The sequence below is a fragment of the Macaca mulatta genome, chromosome 11 (assembly GCF_049350105.2).
Source record: "Macaca mulatta isolate MMU2019108-1 chromosome 11, T2T-MMU8v2.0, whole genome shotgun sequence".
NCBI lineage: Eukaryota > Metazoa > Chordata > Mammalia > Primates > Cercopithecidae > Macaca > Macaca mulatta.
Genome location: NC_133416.1, coordinates 89,549,836 through 89,573,639, shown reverse-complemented (window position 1 = coordinate 89,573,639; position 23,804 = coordinate 89,549,836). Strand labels below are relative to the sequence as shown.

The 23,804-nt window shown below is 34.1% G+C and overlaps 1 protein-coding gene across 6 annotated transcripts in view; it reads right to left on the bottom strand.

The window, feature by feature from the left end:
• The window catches only part of METTL25 (methyltransferase like 25), a 122,280-nt gene that overhangs the window by 46,166 nt on the left and 52,310 nt on the right, over positions 1-23,804 (bottom strand). For all 6 annotated transcript variants that reach the window (XR_013400684.1, XM_077953212.1, XM_015152359.3 and 3 more), the window contains exon 5: positions 21,144-21,291. Coding sequence is in view for 5 of the 6 variants with exons in the window: in XM_077953212.1 (XP_077809338.1) it covers positions 21,144-21,291 (148 nt within the window). In the remaining variant the exon portion in view is untranslated. The remainder of the gene's footprint in view (positions 1-21,143; positions 21,292-23,804) is intronic.

Below are 23,804 nucleotides of genomic sequence, written 5' to 3'. Positions count from 1 at the left end.
ACCAGAGGCTGGGAGGGGTATGTGTGTTGTGGGGAGAGGTAGATGAAGAGAGGTAGATTAATTGGTACAAACATAAAATTGGATAGAAGAAATAAGTTTTAATATTCGATAACACAGTAAGGTGGCTATAGTTAACAAGAATATATTGTATATTTAAAAACACCTAGAAGAGATCTGAAATGTTCCCAATACACAGAAATGATAAATGCTTGAGGTGGTGGATATCCTGAATACTCTGTCTTGATCATTACACAGTCTGTGCATTTATCAAAATATCACACATACCCTGTAAATATGTACAAATATTATATATCAATAAAAATGCCAGTATTTACACAGCACTTAACATCAAGACACTATTGTAAGTCCTTTAAATGTATTAACTAGCTTCAGTTCCTAGAACAATTCTGTGAAGTAGGTATACTATTATTCTCATGTTCCAGATAGGGAAACTGAGCACAGACAGACAGCTTAAGTCAACTGCCTTACTTACAAATCTAGCACAAGGCAGAGGTGGAATTTAAACTCAGGCAATCTGACTCCAGAACTCATGCTCTTAACCACCAAGCTATATAAATGTATATTAACAAACAATTTTACTTACAATTGGATAGGACTCATAGAGCCCTTGTAGCCTATCCAGGTCCTAGGGAATCTGGGCTACTTCTATTTCCAAGATGACTTCAAAGAGTGGTTTGGGTTTTATTGAAGCTTTTATGATTTAACTGAGACATGATTATTGCAAAGTGAAAGGGTTATGATAAGTATTTTTTTTTTCTGACAAATAAGAGAAATACAGATCTCACTGTAAAAAGTAAAGGGCTAGAGAGATGGGGTTGTGCTATTATATTCAAACTGGTTCATTACTAACCAATAAAACAGCTACTCCTCCCTTTACCCATCCATTCTCTCCTTGTTCCTTGTAGTAACAGAGAACTCAGCTGTTGAGATTAAAGGCTGCAAATCTCAGATTTCTATGCAACTACTAGAATAGCTACAAGACTGAGTTGTGGCCAATTGAATGTGGGCAGAAACCATATGTGTAAATTCCAGGTCATGTACTTAAAAGGGATGGGAGGGTGTATGTTCTTTCACCCACACTTTCTACCTCTACCTGCTTCATTTCTTTTCTGTCTGGAATGTGTTCATGGTACCAAGTGAACTAAGACCATGAAAACAAGAGCAGTAGAGAGTAGAGCAACAAAATAGAAGACCCTTCGGTTCCTATAAGACTTTTTTGTACAGAGCTTCTAGAGCAGCTGTACTTGTTGACCTCTGGATTGAAATATAAATGTCCCTGTGTCTTGTTTAAGTCACTGTTACTTTGGTCCTAAATCTATTTTACATTTAAATCTTCATCTTAATGCTTGTCAAACTTTTTATAGCTCAGCACTCTTGGAATATAGCAAAATTTGTATGTCACATTAGAATAAACAGAGGATGATGATGTGGTCACAGGCAAACCCCAGGGAACAAGGGAAACAATATCTCAGGCATACCCATAAAACATCCATGGCACAGTAGTTAAATAACTCTGTTCTAATTAACACAGAAGTTTTTTTCTGAGGGTGTGCTATTTGAGCAGAGATTTCAACCTAATAAAGAAGCATGACATAAGGATGAGAGGAAGATTTAATGAAACATGAAACAAAAATTTAAAAACTGAGCTTCCAGTAGGATATACTCTCCAAAACCAAAATAGAGAATATCTTACAACTTAAAATAAGTGACTAGCAATTTTTAAACTTCTTCTAATATCCTAACCAAATACCTACAAACAGATTTGTAACACTGGAAGAAAAAGAGATGAAAGTCAACATAGCGCAGAATATGAAAAGAATCCAAAAAACAATTGATTTGTAATGAAAGGTATAATTATTGAATTATCACTGCTCTGCAATTTACCTTAGGCTGCCGGGAAAAAAGCTTGTTCCTGAAAACAGGCAGAGAGGTCTTCCCTCAGTGACAATCTAAAGAAAACTTGGACTGGAAAAAATATTACTTAATATTAGGTTGAAAGGGGTACAGCACATATGAAAAATACACTATACCAGAAAGGGTATATTATTAGAAGGAAAAATCTTATATATAAGAAACCCATAGCCAAGTATACTCCCAAATTCTTGACTCACAGAAACTATAAGAGATACTAAATAATTATTGTGGCTATAAGCCATTGAGTTTTGGGGTGGTTTTTTACACAGCATTAGATAACACACATAGTCTACAATTAGCAATGAGAAGGAGGCTTACTCCATACAAGGAATGTGGGGAAAAAATCCACTGCTTGAGGAGTATGGGCAGTGTGCTTCGTTACAGCTAGGTTTTGATCGGTTACGAAAATAAAGAAACTTTCAGAGAAGAGGCAATATATATATAGGCAATTTTCATAATGACTGACTGTGAATTCCAGAAAATGGGACAGTTAGTCAAAACCAAGGGCTTATGGAGATACCTGTGATTAGGGTTCTAGAAATAAGAAACGAGCTGTGAGTCCTTGGGCTCTGGTGGTAGCTAATATGAATAGGGATAAAAGACACGATGGGATTAGTCCTCAGAGTTCTAGAGACAAAGTGGTGAAGCTGTAAGTGTTGTGGTAGAGGGAAGATGGCGTGAAAATTTTTCCATGGGAACAGAGTTCTGGGCTTCTCAATTGACTTCTGGTGATAAAGGGAAGATATGGACAGAGAAATAGGATTCCTGGGATCTCCTTTGTTTCCAGGTGATACAGATGGAAGCCAGCAAGGGAGCCATCATACATGGAGCCCATGGGGCTGTCACTGGAGAAGTGGAGCATAATAAAAGATGGTCTTACTTCAAATATGTTTCCTGACTTGTACTGATGAAGATTATGCAGATTATGAAGGAGGGTTATGGTCTTCCTTAGAATTCATAAAGCTACTATTTACTACAACAAAGGCTGACAGAGGGTACTCACCCTGTGTGTAAGAGAGCTCCCTCTTAAATATTTAACAACGTATGAAGGACAGAAGGTCAGTCTTACTTGATGGACCTGGATCCCTGAATTCCTATCCAAAACACCTAGGAACTTTAAGATACGAGTGCAGTTTACATGAACTGCCAGCCTTGGCTCAAAGCTATATGAAAACACATCACTCCTCTGGACGCCACGCGGTTACATAAACATCTTGAAGTTTTCTGAATCTGTGTTTAACAGTTTCCTCTGTGGTTGAGATCACAGTGGCCTCACACCTTTGCTCTTTATCTAATGGAGTTAAGTGCAAACTGATAAGAAGGCAGCAAACCCTCAAAGTCAAACAAAGCCTTTTATGTAGATCTTCAATATTATCTTCAGAATTTGGTTGATTAGTTTCATTCTGACTGCAGTGAAGACTGAAGTTCCCTCATATGACCTGAATCAAAGTTATAGTTCACCATTTCTACTTTTATGTATCAGTCTTCTCTTTGTGCTCATATACCCATATTCAAATCTAATCAAACTGAGCATTAATCACCCTTTATCAGTGAATCAAATTGCTTTCCCCCAGCCTCACTTCCATAATTGTGGAATAGATGAAGTCTCTTGTTTTCTATCCTATTTCTTAGTATTTCTTGCAAGCTTTAGAAACAATAATCTCTTAAATTTAGAGATTGTACTGGTTATTCCTTCTTGTGTTAATATCATTATCCACCTAATTAAACAAGCTTGAACTTTAGAACCATTTTCCATTATGCTAAGTTCTTATATATACATCCTCTTAATTATACTTCTTTTTCATATTCAGTCTTCATTAGCTACTAACTTGGTAATGCAATACCTACTCATTAAATCTTTTGTCGCTTTGTTTTGGTCTTCCTGCCCATCCTTTATACTAAGAGCAATATTATCTTTCTAAAACACACACATTAACCATGTCAACAGCAGCTCTTGTTTCCCTCAACAGTGTAATCTATAAGAACAAATCCAATGGATTAAAAAACACTCACTGTAGATTTTCGGAAACTTTTGATACCCCATTCCTTAAACAATCTCTTCATCTGTCTTCCATAATACCATTCTCTCTTATTTGTAGCCTTAATTCTCTTTATACTCCCTTGCTGACTCATTATTTTCTATCTGCCTATGAAATGTTTCTGTGGTTTAGTCTTGCCACTCCCCACATCCCTTTAATACTTTATTTGAACAAAGGCTCACAAACTGAAATGCCTGCAGTGGTTAAACACATGTATAAAGTGGTAGGTAGGATCTAATAGGTATAAAGCTATTTGTATGGTAACCAAGTATCACATCTGCTGGGTCCTACTGCTTTTTAAAGCACAAGGTGGGCATAATAAAGCTGACCAAATTGCCCAAAATTAGTTTGTGAGCACCCTCTGTCAGTGATAGCCAATTTCTAACCCTTGCACTACCTATACTCTTCCCCTTACTATACTCTTTCTCTAGGATATCTTATCTATACCACAATACACAACAATAATTCTTGTATTAGTTTTCTCAGGCTGCAGTAACAAATTAACCACAAACTGGGTGGCTTAAGACAACAGAAATTTATTCTCCACAAATCTGGATGCCACGAGTCCAAAATCAAGCTGTTGGCTAGGCCACAGACCCTCTGAAGGCTCTGGGAAAGAATACTTCATTGTTTCTTCCATTACCAGTTTCTGGTGATTATTAGTAATCCTTGTCATTTTCTACCTGTCTACGTGGCAGTTTTTTCTGTGTCTCTCTGTGTGCACTCTCCTAGGATTTAGGGCCCACCCGATCCAGTATGATGACTCCATCTTAACCAATTAAATTTGCAAAGACCCAGTTTTCAAATAAGGTCATATTCTGAAGTTTTTCATGAACATGACTTTTTGGGAGACATTAATCAACCCACTACCATTCCTAAATTATATCTGGAATCCTATACTCTTCTGTGAGATCTAGTTTTGAATTATCAATATCCTAACCACCATTTCCAAATGGATATTTCATTGGCACCTCAAAATCAACATGTCTAAAATTAAACTAACTTCAAAATACAAATCTAGATCTTATGAAGTTTCAGAATTTAATAACTGGCACTAATATTTATTCATTTACACAAGTCAAAACATTCAGGAAACATCTTTGACACTTTCTCATTCAGTTTGTTTTAGAAATTCCTATTTATTTATCTCCTAAATTTTCCTCAAATCTAAAAATTCTTTATTTCCACCATCCTAAACTACCCGGACTGGTACAACAGTCTCTTGATTGGTGTGCCAGTATCCACTCTTGCTCCCTTTTATTCCAATCTCAATTCTGCAACCATGATGATCTTTTAAAATTTAAACCTCATCAGGGATGGGCATGGTGGCTCATGCCTTTAATTCCAGCACTTTGGGAGGCCAAGGTGGGCGGATCACCTGAGGTCAGGAGTTCGAGACCAGCCTGGACAACATGGTGAAACCCCGTCTCTACTAAAAATCCAAAAATTAGCCAGGCATGGTGATGGCTGCCTGTAATCCCAGCTACGTGGGAGGCTGAGGCAGGAGAATCGCTCGAACCTGGGAGGCGGAGGTTTTACTGAGCCAAGATTGCACCACTGCACTCCAGCCTGGGCGACAGAATGAGACTCCATCTCAAAAAAAAAAAAAAATATCAAACCTCACCAGTTCACTTTCCTGTTTAACAAATCCTTCTTCTCCTTAAAAAAATCCCTTTTCTCCTTTTAATATTAAGACCCCAATCCTTAGTATGACTGACAAAATCCTACATGATCTGCTTGTGCCTAGTTTGCTAGCTTCATTTCACACTTCATTTGCTGTTTCAACTTTTTACAATTTGGATTTTTAATCTTATATATATTTATTGAGTACTTAACATGGGCCAGTCACTCAATTAATGGCTAAAAATTCTTTAGTTTCAATGAACATTCATACCTGATATGTATTTTTCCCCTCCCTTTCTTTTCTTAAAACGGCTTTATTGAGGTATGGTTGACATATAAAAAGCTGTAGATATGTAATGTATACAACTTTTTGTGTTCAGAAATAAGCCAACACCTGTAAAGCCATCAAGCCATCATCATTAGCAATGCCAAAAATGTATTCATTACCTTTAAAAGTTGTCTTCTTCCTGTTTTTTTCTCCATTTGTAGTAAAGGAACTTAATATAAGACATACCCTTTTAGCAATTTTTTAGTATACAATACAGTACCGTGAATCATAGGCCCTATATTATACATACAATATATCTCCAAGTTTTATTTTATATAATCAAAACTTTGTATGCTTTGATCAATACTTCCCTGTTTCTCTCCCACCCAGCCCCTGCTCTTGCTTCTGTGTTCGACTGGTTTAGATTTCACATACAAGTGAGATCATGCAGTATTTTTCTCTGCCTGGCTTAATTCACTTAAGATAATTTTCTACAGGTCCATCCATATTGTAGAAAACGGCAGGACTTGCTTCTTTTTAAAGGCTAATATTCCATTGTATGTGTGTACCACATTTTCTTTATCCATTTATTCATTAATGGAGATGAAATTATTCCATATCTTAGGTTACTGTGAATAATGCTGTCATACATACAGGAGTACAGATATCTCTTTGAGATCCCAATTTCAATTCCTTTAGATACATACTCAAAAGTCAGAATGCTGAATCAAATGGTAATTCTACTTTTAATTTTCTGAGGAACTTCTATATCATTTTCCACGGCAATTGCACCAATTTACATTCCTTCCAACAATGTAACAGGGTTCCCTTTATATCCTTGTCAAGACTTGTTGTCCCATGGGATTTTCTGTTATAACAGTCATTTTAACAGGTATGATGTGATATTTCATTGTGGTTTTAATTTGCCTTTCCCTGATGATCAGTAATGTTGACCACTTTTCCATATACTTGTTAGCTGTCTGTACATCTTCTTTAAAGCAGTGTTGAACGTATGGGGTTCTGGGTGGCCAGCCACATTGTTCAGTATCATAGCAAAAGAACTTTAAAAGCAGCTCCTTATGGACAAGATACTTCATGACTTCATATACAGCATTGATGAAATCAATCCAGAAAAAGGATTCTTGTCCAGACCTCCACGTTGTACAACTGAAAAGGAGCCAACCGATGTTTATCTTTTCCCTTTAAGGCCCAGGAGTTAGTAGTTTTAGAGATAAGGACATTTCTGTTGATAAACTTGATTGAATTTGCACAAAACAGTAGACTTAGCCTATCGCTTCCTGCCTTCAATCTTGGTGCTTGCTTCTCTTCCTTATTAATAAGTGTTCTTTGCAGCAGTTATTTTTATCCAGAATGGGGCATTTTTATCTGCATTGAAAATTTATTCAGGAAGATACCCTTACATTCCAATAATTTTCTTAATGGCATCTGGGAACTTGTCTGCTGCCTCTTGATCAGCATCTGCTGCTTCTCCTACTATCTTGACAATTTGTTTTAAGCCAAATCTCTTTCTAAAATAATCACACCATCCTTGTTGACATTACATTCTCCAGCTTTAAATCTTTTACTGAGGTAGATTTAGATCCTTTTGCTTTAACTTGTCATAAAATGACTTCACTTTTTCTCAAATCATATTAATGTTTATAGATAGGCTTTTCTTTTCGCAATCACGTACCCACATAAAACTGCATTTTCAAAAAACTTGCACAAGAAGTGTTTAACCATCTCTTCCAAAGTTCCCCTCTGATCTGCGCTATCCATCTTCCATCTGGATTCCAGCAATAGTTCCCTAAGAAATTTCCCTGCTTTTTGTCACAACACTGTTTTAGCCATGCTGGTCTTTGTTCTTTCTTGAAAGGGCCAACAGGTTCCTGTCTTAGGGTATTTTACTTGCTGCTCCCTCTGTCTGGAACATTATGTCTCCAAGATAGCTGCATGGCTTGCTCCCTCATCCTTCAACTGTCTGCTCAACGTCATCTTAACAACAAAGCTTCTCCTGGCTACCCTATATAAAACAGCATGCCTCCAAACTCACATTACTTTATTTTTCTCCATAGTATTTATCACCATCTGATGTACTAGTTATCTATCTGCTTGTTGCTCTGCAGTCTCTACCTACTAGGAGGTAAATGACATGGGTGCAGGGACTTTTTTTCCACTTCTCATTCAAAAGTATCTGACACGTTGTAGACACTCAATAAATATTTTTGAAAGAATATATAAATGTATGAATGAATGAAAAGGATTCAGTTTGAATCCTTTTGTTAGAAAAGAGGTATTTGTACATGTACACATTTGTATATGTACATGCATAGCAAGAAATATGTGAAGGGAGTGTCACATGTGATGCCAAACAAACTTTTACTTTTTAACATATATGTCTGCATACTTTCAAACTCGTTTTATAATGTGAATATATTTATTACTTATGTTGAAAGGTAAATATAGAAATAAATGTTTAATATTTTGAGTTCATTCATAGTTCAAAGTCCTTTATTAAAGCTTCCTTTTTGTGTGTCACATGCATCTATGTCACTTTTATAATGCTTTGAAACAATAAAGTAAAATTTAGGTTGATAGGCATCTTACAATCTCCCACAAAACATAGTTTTTTTTTTTTAGAAAAAAAAAAAAGGTCAAGTATTTGTCATTTACCAGCCATTTTACCTTGATTTTAAACTTAAGTCTCTGTTCCATGTTATTCTGACATGTTATTCTGACTGACAAAGACTCCTTAGATTTCCTGAAAAATATCCTTCAAGGGTATCTGAAGAATTGCCATGTAGATTGACACATTCTCAAGTAAAGATGACTTCTCAGTTTGGTTGCAAGTTTAGAAACTCATTTCCCACCTTAGAATTTTATAGTTTTATAATTAGCATCAGTTATAGGAGAATTCTATAAAATTTTCTTGATTTTCATTTCAGGTTTTAAATAAGGCCAAGTATATATGATATTCAAAATATTGCCTAAGGATAAAAGGTGTATTAAACATTATATTGAACTATCAAGATTTGTGAAGTACTTACATGTTACTGGTTTCTAAAATATATTAAAACTAAGAGGATAGGCCTGGCATGGTGCTCACACCTGTAATCCCAACATTTTGGGAGGCAGAGGTGGGCAGAGTGCTTGAGTCAGAGTTCAAGACCAGCATAAGCAACATGGTGAAACCCTGTCTTTATGACAACAAACAAACAAACAAACAAACAAAAACCAAAAAAAAAAGCCAAGAATTGGCCAGGTGTGGTGTCACGCACTAGTAGTCCCAACTAGTTGGGAAGCTGGGGAGGGAGGATTGCCTGAACCCAGGTCGAGGCTACTGTGTGCCATGATCATGATACCGCACTCCAGCCTGGACAACAGAGTGAGACCCTGTCTCAAACAACAAAACAACAACAGCAACAACAAAAACAAACCCTAAAAGATAAATATAATTAATTATTTAAACCAGACCTACTCTTCGGCATTAATAAAATAATGAAGAATAACTTAAAATAGTATAACCATAAGAATAATAATATAGAAGGCGATTCAAAAGCAGGCAAGTTCTAGAAATTGCTCTGCTCTTAAATGATCAGAAAAAATGTGGGTGTAAAAAGTAACTTAAAAAGATAATGTTTATGTGCAGTTGTCAACAATGATTCAAGTTGTAAAGGAGATACTTAAAGATTCTAGAATTCAAGACATTTAAAGAAAATCACAGCACAATGATTATATGTTCATGGCAATTAACTAATTCATTCCATAAATATGGACTGAGCCCCTATGGTTCCTTTCTTTCGGCCTTCACCAGACTGTACCTTCAATTTAAATCACTGAGATATAGACTTTATGTATGAAGTTTTGTTTCCCAGAAAATACAAATGGAGAGAGTTGGTAATAGTAAAATGGTAACGATTACAATAAAATGATTAAATTTATTATCTCTGATTTGTTTCCTACTGGGCCATGCCGAGTGTGAGGGTTAATTTCATGTGTCAACTTGATTGAGCCATGGGATGCCCAGATATCTGGTTAAACATTATTTCTGGATGGCCCATGAGGGAGTTTTGGGAAGAAATGAGTGTTTGAATTGATGGTCTGAATAAAGCAGACTGCCCTCCCTAATATGGGTGGGTATCATCAAACCCATTGAGAGTCTGAGTAGGGCAAAAAGTTAGGGAAAGGCTGAATTCTCTCCCTCACTACCTCACTGCACAAGCTGAGACATCTGTCTTCTCTTGCTTTTGGACTGGGACTTACACCATCGGCATTCCTGATTCTCAGGCATTTAGTCTCATATAGGAATGTACACCACTGGCTTTCCTGGGTCTCCAGCCTGTAGAGAGCATATCGTGGAACTTGTCAGCCTCCATAATTGTGTCAGCCCATTCTTAATAAATCTAATTACATGTGTGTGTATGAGCACCCTGCCTAATACACGAGGTATACATAACCCGATTTACAATATCCTTTTTTTCTACTTCTCATCTCCACTGTTAATTCCATTATATGATCAATGTACCAGTATTTCACTTATCCTTTGGTTAAAAATGCAGGCTGGAAATGTAATCTCAAGGTATATGTATATAAAGTGTGATGTATATAAAAAAGAAAATAAACACCGAGTTTTAAAAGACATGTATATTACTTTAAAGGCATCATATCTGCATTAAAACATTTATTATTAATGAATCAGTCCAGATACAACTGTCCTGGTATTTTTATGCATGACTATACAATGGCAAAACCCAGGTGCTGAGAGAAAACATTGTGCTGGTTTGGCAAACACTGTGATAGCAGCTTCCCAGTGGAGTTTCTCATTGTGTATGGCAGGTTCCCCTGCTGTAAAACTCTATACTTGATAAAATAATTTATAATGAGACACATATGGAACACCTCAGATAATTTTTATACTAATATTACAGATGATGTTATAACTTCATACCAATAAAAATTTCACACATTGTGTCAGATGGATGATAATGAAGAAAATTTAGACAACTTTCTGGTAATTTATTTACCCCAGGAAAAAGAAATGAGAACATTACAGCAAAATATTTTTCAAGGTTATTTGCTCTACAGCATCAAAATCTAGATTCATATATAAAATGAGGAGATTGTAATCTAGTTTTTGTAAAACCTGTTTTATATTAATTTGACTGTCAACTCTCTGACAAGAATTTCTGTCAACTTTGCTTTCATATTACTTTATATACAAAGTATAAACTCTTCCACTTTACTACTTCTTTTAAGTGGACATACTCAATTTCTATTTTGGATTTAAACACTTTCTTGGCTTCTTTTACTTACCATGAACACAAGGAGAATTTTTTTATGCTGAATAAATCCAGTCTGCCTGAGCTTCAAAAACCACATTCTATTAATCACAAAAAATAACGAGGTGCAAATTAAAGAAAGAAATAAGCAAAATATATTAAAGTTCCATTTCTAACTACTTATAGGCAGCAAGAAGATGCCCCATGGCAAAAATAAAATCAGTGCCAGTATTCTAGAAAACATACAGCTGACGGAAGATCATATACAGCTGTCAGAGTGAGGTAATTGTGCACAGAATGCCAAGTACATCTAGAAATCTCTGTATTCATCCCATATTAATTGGCAATAATGTTTCTGAGACATAGGTCCAGCTGAACAGTGAGGATTAATGTGATATTGTAACAAAAGCTTATAAACAGCTGAATCTACAAGGCTGGTAGTAAAGTCTACTCATCTGCTATATGGTTGCAAAGAACAATACCTATACTAGTCACACCAGAAACTTAATTCAAGCTGAGATAGATCCTGATAGTTCCTCACTGAATTACTGAACAAACTAATACACTATTAATATCAATATAGTTAAGAAAATAAATATATATACATTTGCTATAAATTATTGCTAGTTTTACTTCTTAAAACCCAAACATATAAAACTGGGAGAAACAACATTTATGGCCATTATTATACAGGTATAAATGTAAAAGTAAAATTTTCAAAAATGTCTTATTATCATCCAAATGCAGACTAGTAGCAGGAAAGTATTTATTTATGCAAATCCAATATAATTAAGAAAAAAAGATACTAAAAATAAATGTCTTGATAAATACAAATAATGTTAAATTTAAATAATATGCATGTTTTGGAAAGCTACATTCAAGTAATAGAATGATATCATTAGAGCCAGAAGGGACAGATCGTCTAATTTAACCCCTCTCTTGCTTCACTAATTTACAGATGATCCACAAAAGCTAACTGATTCATCCAGTTCACAATATTAGAGAGACAGAGGAGAATGCTAGTCAGTCAAAGCATGTTTTCTTCTATGCAGTGTTTCTGCACTCCCTTGGACATCTAGAAATCACTCTCTCTATGCTTGGCATGTAACTTATACATAACTCTAATACAGTACCTATCAAACTATATTACAATTGTCTTATCGGTAAAAAAAAAAAACCCTATTTATTACATTAGATATTACTTTAAAATGTTTCATTTAGATATCCTCGGTATCTAGCAAAGTGGGCAGTGGATGCATACTTAGTTTGCTGAATATCTCCTAAATTTCAGCATATTCTATGTTGAATATTTATTGGTATTTATGGCCCAATGTTGTTGTTACTAAATTGGCTCTTATGTTCTCATAATTTCAAAGTCTTCATTTTAGTTTCATGGTTTAAATTAGGAGTTGCTAAAAAAAGATCCATGCCTTAATCTCCGGATTCTTGACAAAATACTAATGATTTATAGGAAGGCCAAAAGAGAGTAATTGAAAAGAATTAATTTAAAATATAATTATTCTGGAGATGTCTCATCAAATACCTTTGTTTCTTCTTTAGGTTTGACCAGTGCTGAATCAGCGCTTTTTTTTTTTAACCATTTATAATTTTATTTCATAAGTTATTCCTTTATTGACTGCTTGCTATATACCCCATTTTATGGCAAATGCTAGGAATGAAAGAAAAACATTAAAGAAACATGTTCCACCTTTGCCCCAAAACTTGGTTCCTCCTTAGCGTTTCCTATCATACACGTCGTTCTGTCACTCACTCAGCTGCTCAAAACAGAGACCTGATAATGATCCTTGATAATCCCTTTTCCTTTATCTCCTTTAAACAATCTTAAATGCTTCTTGAATTTTTCAAATTTACTCTCTTCCTACTACTGGTACCCTTATTTTTGTTCCCACCTTTGTGGTTTCAAATCATGAAATTATTAAAGCTCAAGTTTGCTATGGCACACAAATACCCTCAGGAACTTCAGTGTTTCCATTATCTTTGAGGACTTCAGCACTCTTCTGTATATTGACTGGATATATATTTCCATCATTTCAATGCTTCTAGGAAAAATCAATTGTATTCAGGATTTTTAGTTGAATATAATAGGAGGGTCAGCCAAGATATCTAGCCACATGTATCTTAGGATTTAGTTGGGATTTTCTAAGATTTTAGCTCATATTTAATAGATTTTAATCTGTTGAAATTTCAAGAGCCTGAATTTAAGAAGTAGTTCCCTAAAAGGATTTGAATTTGCTTATGCATGAGATAGACTGAAGACTGCTTTGTCTCAGTCAAGGGTGTAGCTTAGTATGGATATTTCAGGATCAGCTTCCCCATTAGTTGGGGACCATTATTAGTCTTTAGATGTCAATGAGACCAGCATTTATCTCAGAACAACACTATCTATCACTTTATGGCTTATAGTTCCCTCCTTTGGTCTCAACTCCTCTTCCTCCCTCTGCCCATTCTCTCCTTTTAAACATTTTGTTTGTAATTTTTCTTGATCCATAGAGATTTCCCTTATTTTTTGTGGACTCAGCAATGCCTAAAAAAATACATGTTCTAATTTAGCCAGTATCTAGCTGAACTGTAGCAGGAGGAACCCTCAGAAAAATCTCATCTCTTACACTGCTGGAAATGGAAGTCAAATTCATGCTGTTTTGAAAAGAGAAATGATGCTTTATTCCTCAATATCCTCCAAACTTCCAGCATTAAAAGCCCACAGCAGTAAACAGCCTTGTTTAAGAAAATACATATTGTATGAGATAGAAAATATTATCAGATCTTTACTGAAAAGACAGCAATTGTTTGCACTGTTGCAATGATAGGATTAATTCATTGCCATTAACAGGACTAAGACATTAGTCATACATTTCTCTATGATATAATACATGATTTAGTGCTGATATTAACTGGTTAATGTTATGTTAGCAGTTTTAGTATCATATATAGAATATTTGAGAAATCTGGAAATGTAAGATAAGCTTATTTAAACAGTATGTTATATATTCAAACAATGTGCTCAACACGTTTTTCTTCAACCTCTAGAAACCTTTTCAGATGAAGTACCTCTAAATTTAAAGCAAAGGAACAATTTTTAAACCTCAACAACAGTAAAGATAATTATCTACATATGTAGATATGTAGCCTCCTCCCTCACAATTCCTAGAGATGATACAACTTGAGAAACAGTCTATACTAGGATAGGTATCATGCACCTTTGACAAATTTGTTTGATACAGAAATGGCAGCATCAGATTAAAAGACACCATTAAAAGATGATTTGTGACCCGCTACTGTGTTTTTTTTGTTTTTTTTTTTTGTTTTTGAAGTAAATGGAGGAATCTATGGGAGAATCACCTCATTAACCCATATCATATTAAGGCTGGGGGTAAACATGAAGCTAAGCCTGCAGGCTTTCGAGGGTTACACTACTGATATTTGACTGTGCAAATGTGGAGTGCACTAACAATACTAGAAGACGCCCTGGTACTAGGCTGGGAGGAGGCAGGGAAGGAGCAGATCAGTCACAGATTTGTGCCCTGGAAAGGGTTGCTCCCAGTAGCAACTGATGATTCCTTAACAAAATCATAGTTCAGTTAGCAAAGAAGAAAAAATGCGTAGATCTGAATTGGTAACTAGTAGTGCTTCCTCTGTTTGTATCTTTATCAGGAAAACAACCAAGTTATCTTGATATTTACCCAAAAAAGTTCTCTCTACAACTTCTAGAAGAAGAACTAATGTAAACACTTCAAATTAATTATTATAATAATCAATATTCAAAATACTGAAACATTAGTCAAGCTTGACCAAACAGATACTCTATAAAGGACTGCAATAAAAATGTTTCTGGTATTTCTTATTATCCTAGGGACGACTGGCTTATAATGTAAAAATATTTAAAAGTAGTTTTAAAACATATGGTATAAATTCAGTATTCACAATGGCTCATACAGCTTTGTGGTATTTTTGAAAACTGACATTCATGACAAACTACCTCTATGGTCTACCACATTGTATTGGGTAAACACACTCATGGAAAACACATATTGTTTACATAGTAAATATCATCATAAAAAGTAGCAATGTACATACCAGAATTTTCTACTGTATTATATTAGACTATTAATAACTCAAATTTACATCCCAAAGGGCAACACTGCCCCAATTCAAACTTAAAAACAGCTGTGCAAATAAAGTGAGGGTGAAGGTGTGTAAAATATTAAAAGAAGGACACATGACATATTTAACCATTCAGAGATGTAACTCCATGGAATCCAGTGCTTGATATATTACAGGAAATATGCTAACTTTGTGCACATAAACCCCTTTCTCTGTAAGTCAGATATTTTAGCATAATGATCAAACTATATAGTGGTAGATTTGTATTTTAGTATGGAATAGTAGGACTCCATAGTATATATTGTATAAACAAAATAAGGCTATGTCCGTATTCCATCTATCAAAACAGTATCTGCTAAATAGCCCAGAACAAACTCTGTCATTGTCTGCCTTCATACACACACACACACACACACAGTCACATCTGTTCATTGATAAAGGTAAGCTATCAAAAATCTAGGGATACCCATAATAATTATCCCAAACATACTTTGCTTGTTCTAGATTTTTCTCCTTGAATTTGTCTAGCTTCTAACCACTTAACTTCATTCCCTATTTATGACCCAGTTTCCTGCCCTCTTGCATCTGTGTTTGTTTTCCCCAGGTTTTTACTCTGAGCTCTATACTTCAAGGATTTTGTTTTGGTCTAGTTACTTCAGCTCTCTGCATTTTGGACTTTGATACACACTCCTAGGCCCTTTTGAATTTAACCTGTCATATGAATTTGCAAACTGGCACTTGACTAGGACCCATCTAAGTCTCTGCATAGAAGAACAATAACTATACATAATATTGAACATGTATCTGTAAGTCATCCTGTAGAATTCTTCATGTCTTCTTATATAATCATAATACATACCTTGTTTTCAACCATGCTGTTCATCAGAATTACCTATAGAACTTCTTAATCATAGTTATATTCAAGTCCTATGCCTAGAGATTATTATTCAGATGTTAAGAGGCAGGCCTAGGCATCTATACACTAAAAGTGTCAAATTCGACTCAGCAAGGCAGCTAGAATTGAGAAATACTGTTATAAAAATTTCATGGGATGGTTCACATCTTCTCTGTTTTACTACAGCAAAGATACAGTGAGAAAAATGGAGATGGAGTGTTGGAAAGAGAAAAGGGAGTATGTTACCTTTGCCATCTGGTTTTTGAGATGAGAAAGTGTTTCAGTCCAGGGCTAGGCAAAACTGTAATATAAACCAAGTTTACTTTCATTATTCCTATCACTTTTTTTTCCACATTTTTCTCTTATCTCTTGGCTTTCCAACTGTTTTCTTGACCTCCAAAGTATTTGAGGGTACTCACGTTGCATACATCCCCACCCATTTCATCATATCACTCAGTCCTGTTTCCTCCTGCTTATTCTTTGCTTTCCCGACAAGCAAAACTCCCAATCATCTATTCATTCAAGTATGCATCAGGAAATTAAGTAACATTAAGATATTACTATTAGCTTTCCCTACTGAAGCCTAGCATTGTTTGCCTTATCATATCAATGATTCTTGATGGGTAAGATATTTTTGACAGGAAGGCCTTTCCAGTTTACTATCCCTATAGAGTGGGAAATTCAGAGTTTAGAGCTGCTGGTCACAGTTCTCACAAACCTTTCCAACACTTTTTCTTATTTAAATCCTGTGGCCTAAATGTCCTGCAAACCCACAGTGAACAACAGCAACTTCAGAAGAGAAGACAAAACTGCCTTTACCCAGGCAGGATACAAGACTAATGCTTGAGAATCTGTTACCTGAGAGGCTTCCATTTCTAGTGTGCAAAAATGTGGAGGTATTCTCTTCAACTAATTTTCTTAGAAAACTCAAAGATGATTTTATGAATGACCAAGTACTAAAGAAAGAAACTAAGAGATCAAGAAGAGATTTTGGGAAAATAGATTAGGGAGTAATCTTAAATGTGAAAGGAGGTCAATAAAAATCATGCCTTTTTACTGACTGAAATGGACATTAGGATTATTATTATAATTGCTTCTATGAAAGACATGAACAAGAATAAGACGTGGGAAAGACAATTACAATGAGAAAGAGTGACTATGAAGTCAAAGAGGAAAAAAAACTTGATTTTAAACATCTATCACTGCATGCCTTTGTTTATTCTGCCTGCAATACCCTTCTTACTTCCTTGTCTGATTAACTTCTACTGAATCTTTCAAGACACAGTGGGTGTCACTACACGGGAACATACCCTCAACCCCTCACAGACAGAGTTACATGCTACTCTGCTGTAAGATAACAGATGTAATACAGTAGTTGTCTTATGGCAGCTATTATACTATTTTGAAACTAATGTTTGATGATAAAGAAAATAAAGATGAACACTAGTGCCATATTTTACATTCTCTAAACTCTACATTGAACTGCTCAACAGTTCACTAAATTTTGGTTTATTAAAAGAAGAATACCACTGCCTTAAGCAAGTATTAACTATTTAGTACTGAATAAATAAAATACAATATATTAAATACCTTGCAAAATGAAAAAGACTAAAGCAACATTCTCTGTGCTGATATAAAAGACTATCAAAAATACATTATGTGAAAAGAGGTGATGAACAGTTTATACATTTGCTTGCCCACAATATATAAGAATATAGAATGTGTATATGTAATTTTTTTTTCTTTTCTGGAAAGATACATAAAAAAACAATATAGGTATGGGGACTTACTTTGTATTTTCTTTTCCTATGTAATTTTGAATTTTCTATTCTAAATGGTTTTTACAAAAAAAGAATGTTTTTTAAAAATTACTAATAAGGATTATCTGGTTGCTAGGATTGAGAGCTTTTTAAAGAAATTATTTAAGGGTGAAGATGATGTCTCATTTTTGTATCTCTACCCCTAAGCACAGAGTGGAACACAGTTGGCACTGATGATATTGAACTGAACTCTGCTTGTCATCTATTTTTCCTACCTCTTTCCATAACTATTGACTTTTTATGAGCCTCTCCCCCATTTCCCATTATTTTACATAAAGTACCAAGTACAGTGCCTTGAAAAATAGTAGTTGCTCAATAAATGTTTGTTCAGTGCAATCACATACTCTCTGAGGTGTGTAAAACTCAGCTGCCAAGGCAGGAAAGCAGTGGTTTTTTTTTCTATTCCTAGTTACTTGATTTTAACACACATTACACAAACATTCATCTATTCAATCATGTTTGAGTGAATGTGCTTAGTACTGAAGATACAAAAGTGAATGGAATCTGTGCCTCTCAAGACTAATCAATCTACCAATTTTTTATTTGCAGGAAAGAAATGGCAATGACAATATGTGGATACACAATCTTGCTTCTGTCTTCCTTTAGGTTTTTCAAAGCCCTCTCTAACATGCCCTATTCAAATTCATTTTAGTTAGAATACATGACCAATGAATATTTGCTAACAGTTTAAAGCAACAATCTATTAGAAAAAGTACTGGAAAAACGATTTAAAATGGATGAGCAAGGAGTAACTAAATTTCTTTTTTCAATCCTGGCAAGTAACTTCTGCTACTTTTTTTAAGTACGAGATTGAAGAATCAAACATTAGATAAAAAAGGCACTAATGACACCTTCTGGTTACCAAAAAATAATCAAAGTCACCTAAATCTGAATCTATTTACGTATTTTACAAAAAGCAGACAAAAGAGAGATAAAATTGCTCACAATCCACGGCAACACAACAAATTTTAATTTAAATATGTTAGGAAAGACACTCTCCTAAACCAGTGGAATGAGCTCCGGGGATCACTCCGGAGAAAGAGTAAGGTGCGACTGTGCAGAAAAGAGTGTGAGAGAGAGTAGAGTATGCTGCCAAAAAAGACAGGATCCATCTTTGGTGGGAAAATCCTGAGACTTCACAGTACAGAGCGATGGCTGCTAAGGTCCAGACCAGAGATGAGAGTCTTAAAAAAGTACTGTGTGAAGAGCAGAGGGAGGCCCCTTGGAATGGGAAGGCATCCTTGGGGGCAATGATGATGAAGTGAAAGAAGGAAGCAGGCAACTGAAATTAAAGATCTTAAAATGTAGGGTAAGGATAGTGACTCTAATTTTCTTTCTTTCTTTTTTTTTCTTTTTGAGATGGAGTTTTGCTCTTGTTGCCCAGGCTGTAGTGCAATGGCTCCATCTCGGCTCACTGCAACCTCTGCCTCCTGGGTTAAAGAGATTCTCCTGCCTCAGCCTCCAGGGTAGCTGTGATTACAGGCACCCACCACCACGGCCAGCTAATGTTTTTGTATTTTTAGTAGAAATGGAGTTTCACCATGTTGGCCAGGCCGGTCTTGAACTCCTGACCTCAAGTGGTCTGCCTGCCTCGGCCTCCCAAATTGCTGGGATTAGTGTCTCTAAATTTAATGACACACCAAGTGTCTACACCTGTCCCCAAATTGAGCCATTTATTAATGGAATTTCATTGTACCTACAGAACAGGAAACTCTTGAACTAACAACCAAATAATAAACCCCAAAAGTAAGCACTTACCTACATAAATCTTACCCTATTGCCAATTAAGGAAAATATTATACATGTAATATTTAAAAAGCTGTAGAACTGTGATTGCATTAAAGTATTTTTTCATTTATTTCAGAAAAGATACATAAAAATTCTATAACATAATGTAAATACATAGGCATATAGTTTAGTAGGAATAGTTTTCTTTTTTTTCTATTTTTAAGTTTATTTTTTACCCTAATTTTTGGTCTTGAAAATTAGAAAAAAATGAGTTGGTAATAATAGCCTGACAATCATATACTCTCCATCTAAATTAAACTAGTGCTAAATTTTTGCCAATTTGCTTTCTTTCATTCTATCTCTATATATTCATAATTTCACTATTTCATACTTTTCCTAAAATAAAAATTTCAAAACACTGACATAAAATAATTATAATTTGATTAACTCTATTTCATAAAAATTTTTGCCAATTCTAAACATGGCTTCTGTTTCACCTTGTCACATTTCAATAAAATTAAACAATTACAATGTTTACCTCCTGGGCATGACTAAATAAGAAATAATTAAAATACATTAATCTGGGTTTTAAAACGAAGAAAAGATCAACCAATACCATCTTAATGCGCACAAAAGTTGATAACCTAAAAATTCCCGATCTAAAACTCTTAGCTAGGACACAGATAAAGATACCATCAAACTAACATAAAAACGAACTGCTAATATTAGTATACTAAATAGCCATCTAATCTGAACCAGCAGTTTTGAAATCATACCTTACAAAATCTTATGGAAAGATTTAACATGCAAAATGGAGCAAACAGAGGTATTTCAGGAGCTGCTCTGAATGAATACATGGGGTGCTTCAAATCTTGCAAACCTACTCCATACTTTGCTCATCAGGTAACTTCTAAGTACAAGTAGCATAGTTTGACTACTATTATTTTAATGCAATCACACAGTTTTACAGTTTTCTAAAATTTTGGTATGCTGACTCTTCAAAACAGAGTAAAGAACTTTTTCTTTTTTAAATATCAGTATTCCTTCAGAAATGAAAAAGGCTTTGGAAACAAAAGCAAACTTTGAAATTCAATATTCATAACAAAATAACTCAGTTTTACTATCTCAGTAAATGTATACTTCACAAATATTTTGAAACAGAAGTTCTCTAAAATATGTATCACAAAAAATTTTCAAATATTTTCAAAGGCTTCAGCACTCATTAAGCCCATTTTATGACCAGATAAACTATAACAAATATACAGGTGGTGATGCATTAAATTTCAATAACACTGTAACACTAAAAGTGCAAGAAAGTCAGATGTTATCTTAAATGCTGATCTAAATCACGGTAATGATGAAAAAATGGGGAGAAATAGAAAACAGTCATTATGCTCAAATGAATACAAATTGTGATACATAGGGAACTTGTACCTTTATGCTGGTTTTCAAATTCTTCAGATAAGAGGTGGTAGCAACAACCCACACTGCAAACTCCCTTGATTTCAGACTTGGAGGTAAATATTCTCAAAGTATTTGGAGCCAGATCACCACAAGTGTGTAGACCTACCATCAAACAATCCTTTAAAAACACAAGAAGAAAAATAAAATTTGGTAATTGAAAAGAGGGTTGTTTAAAATTTTTATTTATTTTATTTTTACATATGGGATCTTGCAATGTTGCCCAGGCTGCACTGTGGTGGCTATTCACAGGCATGAATATCACGTGCTACTGACTCAAATTACTGGCCTCAAATGATCCTCCTGCTTCAGCCTCCCAAGTAGCTGGGACTACAAGCACATTGTACTGCCCCCAGCATGAGGTGAAGATTTTAAATGTCCATTAAAATATGTAAATGTGTTAATAATTATCAAATTCTACCTAGAAAGTATTCCCTGTTTTTATTTTCATAACTAATTATTTCTTTACAGGCAAAATAACTATGATCTCTTTTCACAACTTTTTTTTTTCAGTGATTTTGCTTATTTACCTGTTTATATTTTCTCTCATTTTACAACTAATATTTGTTTAACAACTAGACAAAGCAAAAATTGGACTAATCAAATGTAACATGTATTACTAGACCAAATCTGTGCTTTGTTATATATTTACGTCACACTTTGACCATAATATTAATTTTCTAAATTAATTTCACTTCTCAGATTGCCCATCAAAACCTTATAAAATATTGTTATAAAAAATAAAGAACTGTTGTAAACTTGGTATTTCTACTTTAACAACAAAAAGCTTAGTTTATGTACCGCATCAAGTATGACAATATAAAATTTAATTAAAAAAATTTTTTCCAAATTTTATAACATATATTGTATTTAAAATTCTCCTATGAAATATTTATTCTAATTATCCAAAGCCTAATTTAAATGTATACACACACATACACAATGGGTACAAATGTATACATGCACAGAATCTTGTTCAATATAACAATCATTTTGAGGTTGAATTTACTAATAATACCTTTCTGTCTTTGACATGACTCATAAAAATTTAGTTAAAGTAGTACTAAAAAGATACTTGCACAGAAAAAAAATTTTATACAGAAAACCTGCACCCTATTAGAATCACATACTTATACCATTTGGAACTAAAAAATTTCTAATATTAACCTCTCAGTTTTCCAGATGACACTCTTAAACCCTGATAATGTAAAGGTCATGTTTTAGTGTAAATCTGTGAATACAGATATATTAATTTCTAGTTTTTTTAAATTAAAGCATCATGTCTTTCAAAGTGTTCTCTAAAGTTATTACTCATCAGCTAATTTTAGTTGGTACTTTACAATACCAACTAAAATTTATTTTAAAGCTGTAAATTAATTAAAGATACATGTGTTTACTTAAGGGATGTTAAAGAAAGAGTTATTAATGAACTAATTACATAAGCTGTAGTACAGTCATTAAGAGCACAGTCTTGGGAAACAGTCTGTTTAAATTCAAGTTCTATCACAGTGTGATTTGGAAAGCATTCAGTTTCCTCAACTGTAAGATGGAGATAATAACAGTTCTTCATCTCAATGGGTTCTTTCAAAACTTAAGTAAACTAATCCCTGTAAATGACTTAGTACACTACCATATAATAAAATTCAGAAAACATTGTCCATTTTTATCATTACAATTTACTTTAAATTACAAATTCAAAATAACATAAGCATTAATTTGTGTCTCAAGTACATTTTTATAACTATCGTCAGCATATAATTGTTTCACTAAAATTTTTAAAAATTATTTCACTGTAATGTTATTTTAGCCTATGTCCTAGACATAAAAGAGAGCTGTAATCAAACTTACTAAAGAAAAAAATTATGCCTGTAAGTCGTTTTGAGCTGATAGAACACTCAGTTTCTTCAGGCAATATCCATTTCAAAGCAAAGTTTTTAGAAGATTATACAGCTACTCTGCTTTTCTTGATGATTAGTTTAGATAGGTTTTATTTAGAGATTATGATGTCATCAGTAAAATTAATTCAGACAAGAAAGATTTATCACTAATTAAGGGTAGAGTAACAAAGCTACAAATTTCTCTCTTTAAGCTTAATTTAGCTCTCACTAAAGAAAATACAAGAACATTTAACCTCATTCTTTATTGTATTTATCATACAGGATTAGTTAATATTAGCAAGTAGCAGCTAGGAGACAAAAATATGCAATCACCGTATTATCCTACCAGTAAAATATTTAAGTATTGTGAGAGGGTGAGGAGAATAGAGGGTGGTAGTTAATTATGTTATTAAATTGTGATTTGCTACAGGATCCAAGAACATTCTTCCTGTATATCTTATTTTAGATGGTTCTTACAAGAGTTTGTATATAGTTTTCATTATATATTTTCAGAAAGATTTTGAGAAAATTAGAAGGTGACAAAATGTACTAGAAATTGACATTTTTTAAGTTAAACCAAAGTAATTGGGATTCTTTAACCCTAAGAGAAAGTCTAAAATAGCTTAATTACTAATTTCATGTATAAGAAAAAGAATTAATGAAGGTACACTAGATTTCCTTAAATCCAAAAATATCTGGGAAAAAGAAAAATTTCCCATTTAAAAAACAGTAAAACAATGGTCAGCTATCAAACAAG